The following is a 22780-nucleotide window of genomic DNA, read 5'->3' as shown; positions in this document are numbered from 1 at the left end:
TAATTCCACAAATATTCAAATTTGATTTTACAGGAAATTTAGCTTTTACACAGGAAATTAAGCTTTTCTTAAAAAGAACTTTGTGTTTTAATTAAATACAAAATTATAGAAGTTCTCTATATAAATTATTTTAAAGGTGAAAACTGAGAAATTTCTCATTCTTTCTCATATGATTTCATTTATTCTAGATCCAAACCACAGAAATAGCTGACATTTTACCAAAAGGCAGTATGAAATCTAGACTACATATTTTACTAGATATTACCCGTCCAGCTTTACCAAATGTTTAGACATTGTTTGGCTTAAAAGCATGAAGCGGTTCCAAACTGATTACTTGAAAATCTAGTTAAACTTGAATATAAAATTATTAGGTGAATTTCTGGGAAAAATTTTGAGGCTACACATTTAATATACTTTTTGATCTAGTCATTTTTCCATGTTATAAAGTCATTTGCCTGCTTTTAGCACCCTCTGCAGGTGAACCAATATAATGCATGACTTACATGACAAAGCAGAAAAATAGAACCTTTGTGGAACAGGCACAACAAAGTCAATTAAAGTGTAATAAAATAAAATAAACAAATTATACTTACTTCTACTGAGGTGAGATAAGTACTGTTTGCAAGTTAGGTATATAACTTCAACAACAAGAACAACAAAAATGTGCATGTATATTTTTCAAATACAAAATGCTACTCATTGATCATGCTACAGATGTACAAGAAAACCAAAACACAATGTTTAAAAAGTTACAATTTCACATGAAGAGTCAAAAAAAAATTAATTGAAAGAAAATGAAACTGTCAACTTACCATCCCTGTTGGACAGCAGACACACCAAACCATTGAGGCACGTTTCAGTGACTTCAGAGATGTTGGTGGCACATCTTCCTATAGTCTGAATAGTGGCTGCTGCAAATAGTTTATCCTGGCTTTTCACATAGGTCTAGAAATTATTATTTCAATTAGTTTATACATTGGTACTATCAAGTGAACTTTAAAAAAAACGCCCTTATTATACTAAGCTTTGTCAATATATAAGAATTCTAAAATACATATTCTCATCTACAGAAGATCTAACTAATAATGAAGTTTGATTTAGTTTTCTTTCTTTCTTTTTTTTTTTTTTACTTAGAGACTGTGCCTACATTAAGAGGCACATTTTCAGATCAGGTTCATTCACCTGTAGCCACTGTGACTTGTGAATCCAAAACAGATAGTGGGGAGCAGTCACCCAAAGACAACAATTAGTTTAAGTGCAAGGTTGAAAGAGATGATGAGAACTCTCTCTTTGGAGGTTTCAGTTCATTTAACCAGCAGCATCTGTGAATCTATGAAAAAAATGGTTGCTTTTTCAGAGAGATTAAATCCAAAAATTGAGAGAAAAGAAGGAAAGGGACCAATTTACTACTGACAAATATTTTACTTCAAAATGGTATCTGAATGCTAATAAAACTTTAACAATAGCTATAGTCAGCAGCATTTCAATACTTTATAAATACTCAATTTACAACACACCCAATCTCATAATTTTAAAAGATTTTCTTCTAAAAGAATGCTTTAAACTACACTGTAAGACAGATTTATAAAACTTAAAAATAAATCACTGCTTTAACAACAAAAAGTTCAAAGATCTTCACAAAATTTCTTTTAGCCCTAAAGAATTTCACTTTGGTTACAACTCTCCTAATTTAAAAACTAAACTTTTATTGTTTATATAAATGAATGGACTTTTACTGTGCATATTTATACACTAGTTGTATGAAATGGAATCTAAAATCCTATTTTAGGATTTCACTCATGTGGACTATGAAGAAACAAAGCAAAAGCACATAAAAACCAAACCCAAACAAATACTTGAAATCTGACCATAGAAGTGAAGTTATCAAAAGAGGAGGGTTGACGGTAGGGAGTAAATACAGGAATAAAGCTCAGAAACAGAAAGAGAGCAATGAATGGACACCCAAACAAATTATACGCTACAACAGAATAAAGGACAAGTGCAAATACAAAGAAAAAACTTCAAAAATAAAGCAGCAAAATTATAAAAATGAGACAAAAATAAAATTCAAGCAATGTTCTATCATGATAGATTACTAGATAAGAATTTTCTGGCATTAAAACTGGCATGAGTGGGTATCTAAGATATTCTAACTTCACAAGAATTTTCCTAGAAAAATATATAATTACTGAAAAATACAGTAATCCAGTTGTGAAATTAGAAATCATGGACATGCTACTGGATACTACCACTCCTCTCGAAAGTATAAGATCACACAGTTGAAAAGAAACAATGTCTATATAGCTAAAAAGAAATTTCATATGGGCATATAAAAGGCTTATGGCAATAAAATAAATCTATGAAAGTTGTAAATTCACAAAACTCTGGTTACTATGAAGCTTGTGGTATGCCATTGTTAAGAAACTGCTTAAAAAATATAAAACTGGTAATAGTGATAGGAAGTTTTTCCACTGCTATGCTCCACCAGTCTTCAGAACAGAGTATTTAACACCCATGAGGTAAGTTTTGAATAATATTTTGTAGGTTGTGTCTCATCCATTAGCATGCATAGTTTAAAAATGTAGTAAAACAAAAACAACAATAAAAAAAATCATGATGGGGCCCGTTTGAAATAAAAATTTTGAGTTACTCATGGTAGTGGCAGAGATGGCAGTGTCAAAAACAGTGATAAATAAAATAAGTACAGGTATCCAGCTTTCAAGTAGTGAAGGCAGCATGACTGCTGACTGCAGAAAGGACTATTGATGACAGCACAGAGAGATGAAATCTACCAGTAATATAATTTCAAAGAAAGTTAAAAACAAGTCTTTTCAAATTCTATGAAAACATTTCCCTTAAATTTTAAATTAGTAAATATTTATTCTTGAAATTTTATAAATTTCTTAGTTGCAATCTTGTCCTACAAAAGTTTTATTCCTAAATTTAAAAAGATGTATACTTAAATTAAAATTGAACACAAATCTCAGAAGCCATATTGTTTTAAAAGTTAAATTACCATTGTACACAGACCTGAAATTCTCGAAGAAGAGTTGATATGTTGGCTTCATTTGCTAAGTTTGTCAAAATTTCAAGCTATGGTAGAAGAAAGAAAATGTAAACATCTTAAAACACAAATAAAAAGATGAAATTAATAGAGGCTAGGCATTTATTTAGTAGAAAGATAATTTGTCCTTTTAAAAAAAATTCACTTTGCTGTAAATATGAAGCATTATAAACCAGATGAACTCTGTCTCACTATATCTACAAATAGAGAACAGATAATACATGCTGCTTAAAATTGAATTAGGAACAATAGAATCCTAAAACTTCTCTAATTGTTTGTACCAACTTAACAAATTATATCCAATCAATCTAAACAATTAAAAATAATTTGACTTTTCTTTCATGGATAAAGTTAGACAACAATTTGCTCTCATTTTATGCAAAGCAAAAAATATTCAGTTAATCTGACAGAGAGCATAAAAAAGGAACAGAGGATAAACAGGACAAACAGAAAACAGAATATAAAATAAACTCATGCCATTTGTAGCAACATGGATGGAACTGGAAGGGATCATGCTCAATGAAATAAGCCAGAAAGAAAAAGAAAAATACCAATGGTCTCACTCATAGCAGGAATTTAGAAAGCCCAAATAAGGGACCAGGAAAAAGACTAATTATAATAAAGTAAAAATCAAAATCAACAGGCAACTATAAACCAGAGACACACTGCAGGGTGGGGGGAGAGTGAGGGGGAAAGAAGGGAGTGGGATCAAAACAAGGGTGGTAGGAATTTTACGGGGACTATAACCAAGATGAAAATGCATGCATTGTACAAAAATGAAAAATGATGTAAAAAATAAATTAAATTAAAAAATAATAAATAAATGGTCTAAACAGTCCAATTAAAAGATCTATTGTAGGAATTCTTTGTATATTCAGGATATTAGTTGTTTTTCAAATATATATATGGGGATTTCACTTTCCATTTATTTTGTGAGAATATTTTTTTTGTACATTTTTAAAGCTACCTAAAACATATGAAAAGAATAAAAAGAACTCTTTTTTTTAAATAAATTTTATTTTTATATTCCCCATACTATTACAATCCCCTTATTTTGACCCCAATCCCTCCCCTCCCCGCCCCCCACCCCCCATAGAGTGTCTCTGGTTTATAGTTTTTTGTTGATTTTGATTTTTACTTTCTTAGAGTTATTCATTTTCCTGGTGCCTTATTTAAGTTTTCTGGATTCCTGCTATGAGTGAGACCATCCGGTATTTTTCTTTTTCTTTCTGGCTTATTTCGCTGAGCATGATCCCTTTCAGTGCCATCCATGTTGCTGCAAATTGCATGTGTTTATCTTTTTTGAATGCTGAGTAATAGTCTATGGTGTATATGTACCACATCTTCTTGATCCAGTCATCTATTTTGGGGCATTTGGGTTGTTTCCAAAGCTTAGCTATTATAAACAGTGCTGCTATAAACATAGGGGTGCAGGTGCTCAAAAAGAACTCTCTTTGATCTACTTGAGACTAACGTTGCCAATCTGATAATATTATTCCCAAATACTTTTGTATATATTTTCTATAAAAAAGGATACTGTCACACAGATCATAATGCAACCAAGAAAATTAGATTAACATTGACACATATAACACTGCTTCATTTAAGTTTATAATCATCTGAATAATGTATAATAAAGGATCCAGTTCAGTTTCACACACTTTATTTAGTTGTCTCTTTAGTCTCCTTCAAATTGAAAGTTTTTCATCTTTTTTACTTTTTATATTTAAAAGAAAAACTTATTTTTCAGCTCCAAACATATTTCTCTCCATAAAGAACCCATAATCTCTAGTCCTGCACAAGGGTAAAGCTCATTATTTGACAATAGTTTCTTTCTTTTAACCTACATGCTTTCATTACAAACCAATTATTTTGTAAAGTATCCTTCAATTTAGGAGACTTACATTTCCTTATGATTAAACTCAGTTTCCATGAAAATAACCAATCATTACAATATTTATTGAATAGTTCATTCTTCCCCCATGTTTGTAATGCCTCTATTATATAGTAAATTTTCATATGCACAATTATTTCTAGGTTTTCTATTCAATTTCACTTATTTTTCTCTCTAAATTTTAATCATTGTTTTAACCATTATAGCTTTATACCCCTAATTACATTATACTGTAGTTATCATGTCCTAAACACAACACTTTCATAACCTCTTGTTATTAGCATAAACCGTGACTTGCTCCTATTCTCAACACTATAATCTCCAATCGACCTATCAACCAACAACAAAAGTTTCACTCAAACAACTTTTCTATAAGTCTTTTCTAAATCTCCCAGAGAATAAAACCCACCTTTCTGTCTTTCATAGCCCTGAATTCAAATCTCTGTAATATCATTTAAAACATATCATATTGAAATGACCTATTTGTATGTCTATCTCCTTCAGTATACTGTTGAGTTATTTAAAGTGTAGGTAGCATGACAGTAAATGTACCCATTTTTTTTTATAGAGGCATGTTTTTATTTATTTATTTATTTTATTTGTTTGTTTGTTTTTTTTGTTTATACATGCACTGGGTACAGTCAGAAGCACGGGAGGGTGAGAGAATTCACCAGAGCCAGAGCAGGGAGCAGAGCAGGCAGAAGGACCGAAGTACACTGCTGAGGGGAACAGCGGGCAGCAGGAGAGGTCTGCGCGCCATGTGGGACCCTCCTCTGGTGGCTGGGGAGCAGCTGGGGATCTTACCGGCACCACAGAGGCCGCGGGCAGCCTCGCAACCCAGCGCTCAACCGCTGCGTCACCAGGGAGGCCCTGTACCCATTTTTTTTTTTAAAGCAGAACTGTATTTTACTAATGCGAGAAACTATAGCAGTATGTTCAAACTAAATATGTATTAGAGTATCTGAAAATAAAAGTATGAATACCTTCAGGGTCTTGATCATAGTTGGATCAGTTGACCTAACGTAGAAACTCTTCAGATAAGGTTCAAACATACCCTAGATTACAAAAACAATTGTGTAAATAAATATAAATGCTACTGTATTGATTTTGCTCTTAAATTGTATGTTCACAATGCACATACCTTTCTTTGAATTGACATAGTTGCTATATTCTGTAGAACAATATACTGCACCTCCCTAGAAATTAAAGGACAATTTTCAATAAGTATATTTTCCAATGACTTATCTTTAAGCAAACAGTACATAAAGGGAAAAAAATCAGTAAAAACTTTCATATTGAATGGAACTCAAATTGAAAAGTTTTTCAGTAAATCTTAGGCACCTATGTCTTCTTTTAAAATGTATCTTCTGAAAAACTATTAATAGATGAGATTTGATTAATCATTAGGAAGAGTTAAAACCAATTTTATAATACTGTATTCTGAAGATGTAAAGTCAATAATGTTGCTGATCTGAGTACACGCAATGAGGATATTGTTACGGCTAATGGAATAAACATCACCATAGCGGGAATACAAACTCCTGATCAGAAGGCTCATTGTATCATTCAATCTTGTCCAAAGTAAAATATTTAAAAAGCAGTTCTACTTTAAGTCCAAATAGCTAAGAAATGCTGGTACAACTGAATCAGGTAAGGGCCTCCCTGGTGGCCTAGGGGTTAAGTCTCAGTGCTATCACCATTAAGGCTGGAGTTTGATCCCCTGCCAAGGAGCTAACCCACATGGTGCAACAGACCTCTCCTGTCTCCCCTGCTGCTCCTCTATACCCCAGTTCTTTCACGGCCAGGAAAAAAAAAAACTTCAGGTGAAAGATGCATTCAGCTTTCTGAAAACCTTTGAATTAGCCATAGAAAAGAAGTTATTGAACTGATTTAAAAAAGAGAGAGAATTATTATGATAGAGACGAGAACAGGAATACAAAGGAAATGATAGTTCACTAAGGAATACAGCAGGTTAATATTGCGGCCCTAAGTTCTAGTTAAGAACAAAATTAACTATCTCCCCCTCTTCTCCCCCCAACTCTCTCAGAAGTCAGGACTCAATGAGAAAATTTTTAATTTAAAATAACAAATTGTTGCAAAATATCCAGGGTAAGCTAAATTACTAAAACAAAGGTAATCTTAAACACAGAAAGCAAAAACAACAGCAACAACAACAAAAACAAAACAAAATCTGGTCTTAAACTGAAAGTGCATGTCACGGGAATTCAGTAAGTTTTCTGAACTGTTGACCTGAACTGCTGAATTAGTGAGTGAAGAGTACATGAATTTCTTTAAAATATTTAGCTTTTAAAAATAAAGTTATTTTATAATAAAGCAAAATACAGTTTGCAACTTCACAGGAAGCAGTGATTATGTCATAAACTATGTAAGTTAGTACATGAATTGCTCTATATGCACTCATACTAATTACGTTAAGTTAATCTGATAATAAATTAGCATAGTACATTCAATGATTACAGATTTACTAAAATTTCAAAATATTATTAAAGTCACACCTAGAAATATCAAACACTAAATACTCGGCTACTAGTGACAAAACATATTACATGCCAAAAAATACTTTCAATCTCTTTGAAAGTTAAAAAACTTTCAATTTTTATCATTAACTTTAGGATAAATTGTATAAAGGCCTTTATGATCATAATACTGTATTCTGAAGATGTAAAGTCAATAATGTTGCTGATCTGAGTACACGCAAGGAGGATATTCTTAGGGCTAATGGAATAAACATCACCATAGCGGGAATACAAACTCCTTAAGTGTAAAATCAATGATAAAATACAGTCAGAGCCATGGAAAACAGATTCCATTTGTTCAAACATACTTTTAAATGAACTGAAAAGAAAAAACATAAAATTATGTCCTACCTATTGCTACGAAGTAAACGCACTAGTGATTTAGAAATAATACCAGCTTCAGATTTTGGTGCTATGTGCCAATACAGCTGAGCAACTGCCATAACCACCTAAAAAATAAAGCATGAAAACAGCAAGAAATAAATACTGGAGCACCATACAGAGTACATTCTTAGATATTATTTCCTTTAAATTCTACGAAATTCCTGTGAAATATAATGAGTATATTGTTACTCTTTGTAGCAGGTTGAATACTGTCTACCCAAGAGATCATGTGACCCTCAGAATGCAACCTTATTTGGAAATAGTCTTTGCAGACATTATTAAAGAATTATCATTATTAGATCATATTGGGATAGGGTAGGGGCTTTACATTCATTGACTGCCCTAAAGAGAGAAAATGATACACAGAGACACAGAAGACAGCAAAGTGAAGATGGAGGCACACACTGGAGTGATGCATCTATTACCTAGGAAATGTCAAGGATTGCTGGCAATCACTGAAAGCTAGCAAAAAGCACTTTCTACCATGGAGCCTCCAGAAAGAACCAACCCTGCTGACACCTTGATTTGGGCTTCTGAACTACTGAAACATAAGAGAACATTTCTGTTATTTTAATCTATCCAGTTTACAGTAACTTGTTATGGTAGTCTCAGGAAACTAGTACATCCTTGGAAAAGAAAATAGATGTTAGGGCCTCCCCTGGTGGCACAGTGGTTGAACGCTGGGCTGCGAAGCTGCTCGCAGCCTCTGCAGCGCCAGTTCGATCCCTGGCCACTGGCGAGGGTCCCACATGGCCCACAGATCTCTCCTGCCACCCACTGCTCCCCTCAGCAGTGTACTTCATCAGTCTGCCTGCTCTGCTCTCCCCTCTGGCTCTGGTGAATTCTCTCACCCTCCCATGCTTCTGACTGTACCCAGTGCTTGTATAAATGAATAAATAAAATCTTAAAAAAAAAAAAAGAAAGAAAATAGATGTTAAAAGAACTACCCAAAGTGTCACCACCAGTACATGGCAAAACTTGGTATGACGCTCCAAATCTCATACTCTTAGTACTGCTGCTAAGAATTTAAAAAAAATAAACACGTCTTATAAACTGAAGTCGTAAATTTTAAGATAACTGACAAGTACGCTGAAATAAAGAAAAATCAGTATATTTTCATTACAATCAGGGGAGTCTACCAAATAATTCCACCAAAACAGTAGCATTTGAAATGATCTTGTTTGTAGAACTTTAAAAAGTTTTTAGCTCAAAGCCATTAAAAGGGTAATCAGAAATTATTGGCCATAAAATATAAGAGTATTATGATTACCCTACATGCTTCCACACTTAAATCCAGAGAACAGATGTCCAGATTACCACTCACTCAAGTTAAAAGTATACAGTTTAACATATGCCAACTGCAAGGAATGGTAGTAAGAAGTACATCATCTTGTCTTTTGCGCACAAGATACATTACTAAATACTACATTTCTCCTTGGTATATAAACTTTAAACAAATATATGGCAGGAGTTTAGCATATGCCAAAAGAGTATGAACATCTGAGGGTGCTTAACAGTTTCTTCTGAAACTAAGAAACATTTTTTAAAATACTGTTAACAGGGTCCTAAATTTACTATTTGCATTTTGTTGCACTTTTTTTTACAATTCTGACATAAGAGATTTCAGACCTTACTTGAGAAGTAGAGTAGGTTTAAAGACACCACCTTTCTTCACCTGTGATCCACAAATATGCTTTAATTAAAGAACAAACTCTCCTGAATTGAAATCTTATAAAACAAAATCTCATTTAATGACTGCCTTAATTTACAAGAAGGAGATAGTCATTTAAAAAATATTAAAGCATATAACTGGCTAATAACTTATGATATATGGTAGAAAAGAAAAATGAAGCTTAATGTTAACATGTTTTACAGATAATAAATTAAATCCTTTTCTATTAAAAACAGTAAGTCTAATGCTACTAAGCAATAAGATAAACTGTACTTTCTATATATGTCAATGTTTTTAAGATTCTAGATCCACTCATTATGTCATTTGTTCTAATATATTATTCGGGCACTCCCTAACTTAAAAGGGCTAAAGATATTCTCTTTGCCCCAGTATTAAAAAATCTAATAGTTTAAAGTTTCTTCAATAGACGGTATTTGAAATTTATAGTCTAATTTGTAAAAGACAATCAAGGAAGCTCCTTAAACTCCAAAATCCAAAATGACTGAACATATATAAATCTCATAGGCCTTCCAGTTATTACACAAGTTCTTAATAAAGTACACCATATACACAGTTTTCTATTCTTAACTATTCATACCACTATCTCCTTATCTAGATTGTTAGAACAGCCTCCCCACAATCTCTCCAATATTGCTTATTTCCAGTTTAAAGGCACACAGCATTGAGCAACTAAGTTTCCTGACACAAAAGTCTTTAGTTATTTGAGAATAAGACTAAATCAAAAAATCTATTCCCTCTGGAGCCTTTTTGTAGTATCAAATAAGCAGGATACAAAAATAATAGTGGAACAAAAAGTAAACTAGATCTATTTGGCATATAATCAAATAAGGTGGGAACCAAACATATTGGGACAAAAACTACAAATTACCTCTATTTATTTCACCATTCAAGAACACTTTGAATCAGTAAGCTTTTGGATTCTAAAATGAATTTCAAAGACAAATTAATTAATAGTGAGTCTATCATAATGGAGAGTTTTAGGTGGCAAACCACAACTGCCTAAGTAGTATCTGGCTAAGCTAGGGCACACTGAAATACAAGAATATTTTACAATATGAGTAAAGTACTATTTGTTACTACTATGCATGGTTACTTAACAGCGATTTGGAAAATGAATTACTAAGTATAAGAAAAAACTTATGCTAATTACTAAGACACATATATTAAGATACTAAGATACAAAGCACTAAAGCATCAGAAAACTTCAAAATAAGTCAAGTGAAATTCCTCATCTATAAAGTTTTTACAAATTGAACAGAACTTTTAAGAATTTTAATATTTAAATTGAAAATCTATCAAATCTTTAGTTTTTATTTCCAAGTAATAGCAAAGACAAGCTACAAACAAGTAATTTAACTCCATAAAATAAGCAAACCAGAACATTCTGCAAGATTGGAGATTTAAAAGATATAAAAACCAAAGGCATTAGATTTGGTTTAGATATTAGATAATGATTTCTATAAGCCACCTATAAAAGAAAATTTAAGATAAATGAGTATTAAATGAGATGAAATTTTATTGAAATGAAAAGGTAGAAGGTGGAAAGAACTAACCAGGGGAAAAAAAAGTGGTTTAAAGTAGTATGTACATCACGATTTTAACTTGGTTTAAATATATACTTGTATAGACATATACACATGTGAATATAAAAATATTTATGGAGAAAAAAGATCTAAAAGAAAATGCATTAAAATATTAATAACAGATTTCTGAGTGATGGGAATGTGATGCTTTATTTTAGTTTCGCTAATCTATATTTTCTAATTTTCTATGGTATGCATGTATTGTCCTAAAATACGAAGGATTATTTAAAATAAAAAGGTGTAAAACAAAATAAAGTCAAAAAACTTAGGACTAAAATCAAGATGATTTTTAACTGCTATTACTACCAGTTTAAATTTACTATGTATAAGCCATTATGCTAGGACCTTTTGTTATATGTTAGTCTCTTGAAAACTCTTTTTTTTTTTTTATGATTTATTTTATTTTATTTATACAGGCACTGGGTACAGTCAGAAGCATGGGAGGGTGAGAATATTCACCAGAGCCAGAGCGGGGAGCAGAGCAGGCAGACTGACGAAGTACACTGCTGAGGGGAGCAGCAGGCAGCAGGAGAGGTCTGCGTGCCATGTGGGACCCTCACCTGGCGGCCGGGGATCAAACCAGTGCTGCAGAGGCTGTGGCCAGCTTCGCAGCCCAGCACTCAACCGCTGGGCCACCAGGGGAGGCCCTCTCTTGAAAACTCTTAACAGGTTTTTAAGAGATAGAAATATTATGGACTGACCCCAGATCAGGTACTCATAACTACAATCAAGTACCAGAAAAATAAAAACAGTTCTTCAATAAACTGAGAAGCATCCTGAGCTCATTACTTAGGAAAAGCCAATTAACAAAACCATAAAAAAGTAAATGAAGTCCAATAGGTACACAACTACTAAATTAAGCAATATAAACAAAAACTTTTTGGTATGGCAACAGGATGTATAAACAAATAAGCCAATACTCTATTATTACACTAATAAATAAAGACTTTCAAAATGAACTTTAAATAATCTAAATTATTTCTTGTAAGGTTTTAACATACCGCTGCGTTCCTGCTCTGAAGCAAAGGTTTTGTATTCCGAATTAAAAGCCTATGGTCTGGATCCATAATATATGGTTTCTTCTTTTTGTCCGTCTTTTCCTTTTCTTCATCATCAGATTCATAGAAATTTTTTTCATTGTCCTCTAGGACATCATCCTACAAGGAAAAAAACAATCCCAAGATTAGTTAAGACTTTGAACGACTCAAATGTTATACAAAGAAAGCTTTAAACATCTACAATATTTTATTATAGAATATTACTGGTGAGGCAATTTAAAAAATATTACACTAGCATAAAAGGTCTGTTTTGTCTTATAACAGCATTCTTTAGTACTATAAATAATACTTCAATATTACATAGTAAACTTTTGAAAATGTTAAAAAGCTATAGAAAATACTCACAACTTCCCAAATGGAAAACTTGACCATTAAATTCTAACAAAGCATATAATATGAAACTACTTAAAACTATTTTACAATTATTGGTCACTTTGTAACTAGATCAAAAGATCAAAACAAAGAGAGTTGTTTAAACTACAACATGTATAAAATAAAGTATAACATAGTTTAACATAACTAGACTAAAAACTAGTGACTAAGCAGATCTCTGTGTTACAAAGGATTTATATGTACACATAGGAGTTGACTATGTTTTTGTTTTGTACTTTTCATTTTGAATTGCTTATCTCTACAAATATAATCTCCCTATAGTCCCTTAGTCCTAAAAAATAAACAAATAAAAAGCACACAAAGACAACAATATCCATATGAATCCAATTCTACTCTTTTTTAGAGGTAACTTCTGTTACAGAATACCTGAAAATTACTTTCCTCTTTTGGAGCAGATAGATGTTCTTTTCCCTACTCCTCTCATTAAGTAAAACTAGAAACCTATGTATTACATGTAAAACAAACATAAGGAAATGTGGAGGGAAAAAGAAATACTGGCTAGAAACTTCAAAACTCAAAAAAATGACATAACAATGAGTTCATTGGGTTTTTGTTTTTACATAAAAGACTGGATGTTGGAAAAATGGTAACCAAAAACACCCACAGGCAAATATACAACAAACCCTCTAAAATCTGCTCTCTGTAACCAGAGAACCAAGAAAAAAAAAAGTCTAGGAAGACAAAACCTGTAGAAAGTAACTGCTCTGGTACAGTCAATAAGACAGAAAAAACTACAGTCCCATCTCTACCAGCAAAATCTAACATGGGCAGGATAGATCTTCCACCCTCACTACAGTGAGATGCACCAACCATCCCACTGGGGTGCTGTCAGAAAAGTCCAAGATGTGACCTGGACTTCAATCCCCCCCAAAAAGTAATGAGGTATTCCTGAGGTGTCAGTGGAGGCTACACAGGAAGCTGGGACATCCAAGTCCACCCTTGAAAGGTAAATTTCCTCTCTACTGAGCTAGTATAAGAGGACATCTAGCGGACACTTAGGGTTTGCACCACCGCCACCTAGTGGTAACAACAATTCACCTCTCTTTGTTGTCAGCTCAGGACTCAAGGTAGACTAATACCAACCAAAGGAACTTCTATCCCTCCTTGTCAGAGAGTTATCAGAGGAGGTCTAGTCAGAAGCCAGAACCCCACCCACAGTAACAATGAGCATGACTCCCTGAGGTATTAATGGAGGCTGAATGAGGATCTTGGACTTCTACTATGACCTGACAAAAATGAAATTGTTATTATTGAGTATACTCCCCATGTCACCTCTCCCTACTGGAGAACGATGTCAAACAGGCCCAGTTAAAACAGAAGGTTTGAATAAGATTCAGAACCTCATATCCAGAATATCAGTCATTCATCATCCCAAGAGCAAGGACAATCTAAAACTGGATGAAAAAATATAACCATTTTATGTCAAGATGTTAGATTCCCGAATAAGGATTTTAAAGTTGTCATCATAAAAAAATCTCAATGAGAAACTAGGAACATCCTTGAAACAAACAAAAAAATAGCAAGTCTTAGCAAAGAATTATAAAGTCTAAACAGAAATACAAGCTACAAAGAAAGTCCAAGTAGAAACATTCTAATTTAAAAATACAAGAACCAAGATTATACAATGAATGAGATCAAAAGAAATATTGAGGAGACCAAGGAATCCATCAATAAACTGGAACACAGAACAAAAGAACTTACCCAAACTGAACAACAGAGGAAAAAACAGACTGAGGACAAAAAGAAACAAAATAACTTCAGAGACCTGTGGATTATAACACAATTAACACTGTTTTGTGAAGAGGGCAGGGCTGAAAGAATACTCTAAGAAACAGTCACTGAAAATTTCCTAAATTTGGAAAAAGACCACATAGATTGAGTAAACTGGACAAACATGAAGAAATCCATAATGATACAAGTCAAACTACTAAAAATATTAAAGACAAGGAAATAATTTTGAAAAGCAGCAAGATAGAAAAGACATATGACAGGATGAGATAAGGAATCTGAGCAGTTAATGATAAATATGAAAATCTAGGATAAATTCAAAGACAACTTAGAAGTTACAATCAATAGGAGCCAGTGACAGATGTGATGGTGAGAGCCGGACACTCAAGAAGGGGTCTCCATTCCCAGCTTAGATGACCATGCAGATGATGCTATCAGATGATGCTATGTTTGCAAAGGAGGTAGACATTTTTTCCTTTCCAAGGCTGCTTGCAAAACAAACATCCTTAAGATAGTCCACACAAAAACTATCAATGCCTTTATGCAAAAGAACTGCAAAACTAAGAAAAATTCATTAAAATTGACTCCCAATGGTTTATTTTGCTATTATCTGAACCGACCTCTATTTTTTGACATGAACTGCTTTTCTCCCCCCAGCAAAAGAAAAGGTATAATTTGTGTCCTCAAATCATTTTTCCTTCCACATGGCACAAGAGTTTTAAAAATATAACCAGGGGGCCTCCCCGGTGGCGCAGTGGTTGAGCGCTGGGTTGCGAAGCTGCCCGCGGCCTCTGCGGCGCCGGTTCGATCCCTGGCTGCTCCCCGGCCACCGGAGGAGGGTCCCACATGGCGCGCAGACCTCTCCTGCCGCCCGCTGCTCCCCTCAGCAGTGTACTTCGGTCCTTCTGCCTGCTCTGCTTCCCGCTCTGGCTCTGGTGAATTCTCTCACCCTCCCGCGCTTCTGACTGTACCCAGTGCATGTATAAACAAAAACAAACAAACAAACAAATAAATAAATAAAACATGCCTCTATTAAAAAAAAATTAAAAAAATTAAAATATAACCAGGTAAAAAGTACTTAGACTTGATACCAAAATCACCATCCATAAAAGGGAACACTGATAAATTGGATCTCATTAAAATTAAAAAGCACTGCTGCACAAAATAATCCTCTTAAAAGGAAAAAAAAAACCCAACTAATTATAGACTGCCAAAAAAAAATTTGCAAAGGACTGGTACCTAGAATATAAGAAGAATTCCTAAATATCAACAGTAAATAAACAATTCAGTTAGAAAAGGGGTAGAAGACGTTATTATGGCCTGAATTGTCCAAATTTTCATGTTGAAGTTCCAATCCCCAATATGACTTTATGTAGAATTTTTAAGCTTTTTTTAAATAAATATGTAAGGATGAATGAGATCATAAGGGTGGGGCCCTAATCCACTAGGACTCGTAGTCCTGCAAAGACACAACAACGCATGTCACCCACACAGAAAATGCTCTGTGAGGGTGAGGAAACAGCAAGAAGACAATCACCTGAAAGTTAAAGAGGCCTCAGGAGAAACCAAAGCAGCCAACATCTTGACCTTAAACTTTCATTTTACTGAAGAACTGTGAGAAACTCTGAGAAATAAATTTCTGTTGGTTTTACTCAATCTGTGGCATGTATGTCATTATGGTAGCCCTAGCAAATTAACAGACCTTGGTGCTTAGAGTGGAGTGTTGCCATCACAAATACCTAAAATGTGGAAGTAGGTTTGGAACCAGGTTATGGGTAGAGATTGGAAGTTTTGAGGTTCATGTTTAAAAAAACTTAGATGATCTTGAACAGGTGATTGGCTGGAATATGGATGTTAAAGTGACTTTGATGATGTCACATATGGAAATGAGGAGCATGCCACTGGAAACTGGAGAAAGGTGATCCTTGTCATCAAGTGGCAAAGAACTTGGCTCAATTGTATTCTGGTGTTTTGTGGAAAACAGAAGCTAAAAGTCATGAACCTGGATATCTGGCTCAGCATATTTCTAAGCAAAGTGTTAAAGGTGCAGCCTGATTTCTCCTAGATGCTACTAGTAAGATAAGAAAGGCTGATAAATTAAGGAATCATTAGGCAAAAAGGAACCAGAACCAGACTAATCATACTGTGAAGAACAAGAAAACATGCTCAGGAGAGAATACCAAAGGTGAACAAGGATGGGAAATCATTTGATATAGAGATCATAAGTACAACTCATGGATTAAATCAGACATCTTACTAGAAGTCAAGAATAGAGATGGAAACTGCAGACTGAATAAAGGGTCGAGATGTGGAACAAAAAGAAGGAAGGCTGTCAGATTTCTGGAATTCCCCAGGACAGGACAATGTGAAGGCACACAGAAAAGGTGGCCATCTACAAGCCAAGGAGACAAGCCTCAGGAGAAGCCAAACTTGCCAAAATCTGGATCTTGGACTTTCAACCTCTAGAATGACAGAAGTAAATCTCTGTTGAGTCAGCATCTTAGTCTGTGATATTTAGTTTAGCAGCCCTAGCAAATGAAAGCAGACATCAACAAACAATTCACTGCAGGAGATACATAATAGTTAAAAAAAAAAAAAAAAACAACACACAAAGTCAACTTTACTATCAATTATTACTTCAAAGTATAATCCCCTCAGAAGTAATTTGCTTTTATACTTCTTATGAAATTTCAACTTGCTTGGCCTGCTATGAGAACATCATAGGAGAGATTTTTAGACCTGGCTCTGTTAATTACTACTGTATATCAACTGCATAATTCTGTAAGTTTGAAGTAAAAGGAAAAAAATTTTCAATAAATGAAATGTTGATGTCTTTATGAGGTTAAAGATGAACATGAGCAGTCTTCCACAAAGGATTGGAACCAATCATCAATAACATTATATCGGAATCTTATGTTATTGCTGGCTGTCTTCCGTGGTCTTGGTTTACAACCAGTCAGAACAGATGTTTGCCCAAAAAGAAAGGAAGTTAGCTGTATACAATTAGTATGGGAGTAGTAGGTCACACCAGTTCACTATCAGTGCTGACTCTATGACCATGGCAAATTATGTGACCTCTTATTACCTTCATTTCTCATTTGCAAATGGGAATAAAACAGTATCTATATCAGATAAGCCTTTATTATACTGTGTTAATTTAGTGATAGCTATACAAGCACTTGGCACCTAGTGTTTAAATAAACACTCAAATAGTGTTCAATTAGTGGTAATCCTGTTCTTCCTATTAATTAATTTTCTTTTTATAAACTATGTTATGTAAATTATTACTGTACCTATATTCAAATATCTCTAGTGCAAGATATGAAGAAAAATTTCCTTAAAATTATTCCTGATAAAGAAATTGCCTCATATTTGAGAATTTACAAATGTCGCATGAGACTCTTGTGCAATTGTTTCATTTTGAACCCTAATGTAGTGATTGGGGAACACATTACACTTAAATCAATGTTAGCTATAGGTGCTTGAAGGAAATCACAATCCCCAGTGACAAAAATGTCATCATAAAGAACATTTTTTAAAAAACAGGTAACATGCTTCCCTAAAGGCTAAATAGGCAATTTAGAACAACTCTCCAGTAAGAACAAGAAAAGCTAGGTAAAAAAAACAAGTAGCATGTCTATTGGAAGGCACTAAAGAGCTCTTTAAAAGAACAGTGATAAATTACACAGGAAAGACCCAGAAGTAGTAAACCTAAAAATCTGATGGTATTTGCAATTGTTTTCCCTTACAAAAGCATGTATTACAGAAGTCTGAAAAATCTAAAAGCTGATCTCTTATTCACAAAAACATAGAAACAAAACTAGAGGTCAGGATCCACCAAAAAGCAAAATTCTTACAAACCCTCCTAATCTTTGGTACAAGAAAGCCTGAGAGTCTATACCTGATGGAGAAAAGATGACAAAATTAATGTCCATCTTTTAATCATCTCAATCCACAACTGAGGTGGTTAAGTAAACTAAGATTGTGGACACCCTTACCTAGTGATATTCTACAGCAAACCATAAATCCATCATCCAAAGTTTCAAAAGGATAACAACAATTTCTTGTAAAAAAAAGGAGAGAAGGGGGCCTCCCCGGTGGCGCAGCAGTTGAGCGCTGGGTTGCGAAGCTGCCCGCAGCCTCTGCAGCGCCGGTTCGATCCCCGGTTGCTCCCTGGCCACAGGAGGAGGGTCCCGCATGGCGCGCAGACCTCTCCTGCCGCCAGCTGCTCCCCTCAGCAGTGTACTTCAGTCCTTCTGCCTGCTCTGCTCCCCGCTCTGACTCTGGTGAATTCTGTCACCCTCCCGCGCTTCTGACTGTACCCAGTGCTTGTATAAATAAATTTAAAAAAATAAATCTTAAAAAAAAAAAAAAAAGGAGAGAAGGGATGGATGATGGAAGGGAAGGAAAAGTCAGTGTAATTAAGGGTCAGGATATTGTTTCCACTTGGGAGGAAAAGCAGAATGGTAAGTGGAAAGAGTCAAGAGGGGGGCTTCCTCAAGTCTACTTATATTCTGTTTCCTAATCTGAGTACTTGCTACATGGGTATATTTAGTTGTGAAAATTGATGAAGTCTTTTGCTTCTGACTCAAGAACATTACATATATCTACTACAATAGAAAATTTAAATATGCATGTAAAAATTAGTGATGTTAAGTACAAATCAAGAAAAAACAAAGACAAAAACAGAAAAGCAAGAAAATGAGGATATTGGACAAGAATTTAAAATTAATTGTAAAGAGGCCTCCTCCCCGGTGGCGCAGCGGATTGAGCACAGCACTGTGAAGCTGACCGCAGCGTCCACGGCGCCAGTTCGATTCCCGGCTGGCCAGGGAGATTCCCACATGGCGAAGCAGACCTCTCCTATCTCACCAGATGCTCTCCTCAGCAGTGTATTTCAGTCCTTCTGCCTGTTCTGCTTCCTGCTCTGTCTCTGGTGGATTCTCTCACCCTCCCACACCTCTGGCCTATACCCCAGTGCTTATATAAATAAATAAATCTTAAAAAAATAAAAATAAAAATAATTGTAAAATAACTGTGGACAGCATGTTCAAGGAATTAAGTAATAAGAACAAGCTTTGGACAGGGAACACAACCCTGCATTATTTTTACAGAAAAGTCCGATTTGCTTTTTATGTCACTTTGATATAAAGCATTATTAATTTCAGCAACTGCTGATAGAGGTAATACAGCAATATTTTAAAATTTGACCTTGATTAATTTTATATTTGAACACATTAACTGGAATAAGATTTGTGCTCTCCCAAATATGCAAATTATTAAATTGAATAAATGAGGACTCAGACTTTATATCTTACTTTGAACAGTTTTAATAATTGTTAATTAACATTTTTTTACAGATTTATTTATTTACGCATACAAGAGCTAGGGTACATGCCAGAGACGTGGGGGATGGGGAGGGTGACGGGATCCACCAGAGACAGAGTGGGGAACAGAACAGGCAGACCAACAGAAATACACTGCAGAGGGAAGCAGCGGGCAAGACAAGGTGAGGTATGCCTCACCATGCGGGTTTGTCCCTGGCTGGCAGGGGACCAAACTCTTACTGCAGAGGCTGCAGACCACCTCATAATACGGTGCTTAACCCCTTGTGCCACCAGGGGAGCCCCAATTAACATTTATTTATTTATTTATTTATTTATTTTTAAGAATATTTATTTATTTTATACAAGAACCAGGGTACAGGCCAGATGCATGGGAGGGTGAGAGGATTCACCAGAGACAGAGCGGGGAACAGAACAGGCAGACCAACGAAATACACTGCTGAGGGGAGCAGCAAGCGGGCGAGAAAGGAGAGGTATGCAGCGCCATGTGGGACCCTCGCCGGCCAGCTGGGATAGAACCGGGGCTGCCGAGGCTACGGAAAGCTTCACAGCGCTGAGCTCAACTGCCTGCACCACCAAGGGAAGCCCACCAATTAACATTTTAAATGTATACTGGAATGAGTTTTATTTTCACCTTGTCCAGAAACAGAAAACTTGGTTAAACAAGCAAATTAAGATATACTTAGATGTTTAATCTGCCTAAGAGTAAAACTAGATAAAATGGGTTTAAAAAATGTTGAAATCCATTTACAGAGGAAGTTTCCATGTGCTAAACTTAGTAGACTAAATGTATATCACATGTAAAAGAGGGAGCTAAACCAATGTTAATATACCTCCATGTGTATTTGAAAGCAATACTTTATCAATATCTTATTTTTGCTTGAACATTATGCTTAATGTTTTTAACTTATTCTTTACATTTTAGTACATTTCTGACCTAGAAACTGGGATTACATACTCTGGATTCATGCAACACATCTGTGAATTTGGAACTAAGTAGAAAGGTCTCTCCTACATAGCTGAAATAGCTGTTATAGTCTGTAGAGATTATTCCAAGTATCAAGTTTTCATACAGATATGCATAAAATTTCAGCCATTTTAAAGTCTGATTTCCTACAACCTAAACCCATCAACGGAAGCAAAGATAATGCGATGGAGGTAGGTACTCTGCTCTTCACTTTACATGTTTTATACTACAGCCCAATGACCACTGTACCACACAGGTGGAAGTATGGTTTTGAGGACCATTTAACACTGAATCTCCCCCAATACATCACAATTACAGAAACACCTGTGCCCAATAACTTGGTGTTGAGCCACTATGAAAATTCCATGTTCAATTGTCCACAACACTTCCCATTTCTTAAGACTGTATGTTCAGCTCTAGTATATAAGAACAAGCTTTCTGAGTACAGAGGTCCTCAAACTTTAGAGAAGGTAAATGTCTACTGAACTGAAATTAATAAATTTAATTCTACTTTAAGACATTAAAAATGTTAAAGCAGAACTTTTACAATATTCATAGAGACAAAAATAAATCAGTTAAAGTTTTTCTTTTCTCCTGAAATGGAAAAAAAAAATTTAACTTTAGATAGGCTGAGGGGAAGTAAACTAGGGATCCAAGAAACACCAAGCTAAAAATTTAAAAAAAAAAACAAAAACCTAGGTTATAACCCTTTACATAAAATGTTAAATTTTATAAAGAAGGCATTTATTCATTAACTCCAAAATGTCCATATATCTAAAATAAAGGATACCCTTTGGGTCTCTAGAAGAAGTTATATATGAGGAGAAAATGTTGGCGAGGATGTGGAGAAAAAGGAACTCTCCTGCACTGTTGGTGGGAGTGCAAACTGGTCCAACCACTATGGAGAGCTGTGTGGAGATTTCTGGACCTACTAAACATAGAGCTTCCATATGATCCAGCAATTCCACTCCTAGGTATTTACCCAAAGGACACAGAAACATCAATTCCAAAGAGCACCTGCACCCCTATGTTTATAGCAGCACTGTTTACAATAGCTAAGCTATGGAAAGAACCCAAATGCCCAAAAATAGATGACTGGATCAAGAAGATCAATACACCATGGAATATTACTCAGCATTCAAAAAAGATAAACAATGCAATTTGCAGCAGCCTGGATGGCGCTGGAAGGGATCATGCTCAGCGAAATAAGCCAGAAAGAAAAAGAAAAACACCAGATGGTCTCACTCATAGCAGGAATCTAGAAAACTTAAATAGGGGACCAGGAAAAAGAATAACTATAGGAAAGTGAAAATCAAAATCAACAAAAAACTATGAACCAGAGACACTCTATGGGGGGGGCGGGGGCCGGGGAGGGGAGGGATTGGGGTCAAAATAAGGGGTCGCAATTGTATGGGGAATATAAAAAAATTTATTTAAAAAAAACAGTATGAGGAAAACCAGCAGAACATAAAGCTAAAAAAAAAAAAACTGACTGCATTTGGAAAGCAGGGGAAAAAATACTTACTATGTGACACAGCAATTACATTCCTAGAAAAAAGAAAAAATTGTGCAAATACTTATAGCACTGGTGGCACAGGTTATAGCTCCTTGGGTATACAGAAAAGTTCAAGCAAACATAAGAAAGTTTAATCTATGACTTCCAAACACAGATACGTGTGTGTGTGTGTGTGTGTGTGTGTGTGTGTAGAGAGAGAGAGGGAGGGAGGGAGGCATCGGGGGGAGGTAGGGAAGAGAGGGAGATGGAGAGATGGAAATGCAAGATGAGAGAGGCAGAGACAAACAATATATATGGTAACTATCCCTCCTATGACAGAGAGGAGAAGGAAATATGGAAGAATTTCTAGAATACACTAGGTTCAAAATGTGGGGGCTCCTCTCCTGTAAGACAGCTCTCCTTCCCCATAAACACTCTCACTCATTAGCCCTCATCACATCACCACAGGGGGAACTAGGGTAGAGAGAAATGATAGTAAATGAACTATAAGTAAATGAAAGATCATTTCCCTGATCTAGGGATTTGGTGTTTCTACTTTTGTATGTATGTATGTATATACACTACATAGACATCATATATACACCAAATGGGTATATGTAAATGTAAACATAAGGTAAT

The 22780-nt window shown here is 34.9% G+C and overlaps 1 protein-coding gene across 1 annotated transcript in view; it reads right to left on the bottom strand.

The window, feature by feature from the left end:
• Positions 1-22780, bottom strand: part of AP3B1 (adaptor related protein complex 3 subunit beta 1) — a gene marked incomplete at its 5' end in the record, with an annotated part of 182438 nt that overhangs the window by 123046 nt on the left and 36612 nt on the right. Inside the window, 6 exons of the mRNA XM_084232934.1 lie at positions 813-945; positions 3031-3093; positions 5942-6013; positions 6100-6154; positions 7847-7944; positions 12157-12312. Of these exons, the coding sequence (XP_084089060.1) occupies positions 813-945; positions 3031-3093; positions 5942-6013; positions 6100-6154; positions 7847-7944; positions 12157-12312 (577 nt within the window). The remainder of the gene's footprint in view (positions 1-812; positions 946-3030; positions 3094-5941; positions 6014-6099; positions 6155-7846; positions 7945-12156; positions 12313-22780) is intronic.

Source organism: Talpa europaea (assembly GCF_964194135.1).
Source record: "Talpa europaea genome assembly, chromosome: 5".
In the NCBI taxonomy this organism is placed as follows: domain Eukaryota; kingdom Metazoa; phylum Chordata; class Mammalia; order Eulipotyphla; family Talpidae; genus Talpa; species Talpa europaea.
Note: the sequence above shows the minus strand (reverse complement) of the source record. Positions and strands in the feature narration are given on the sequence as shown.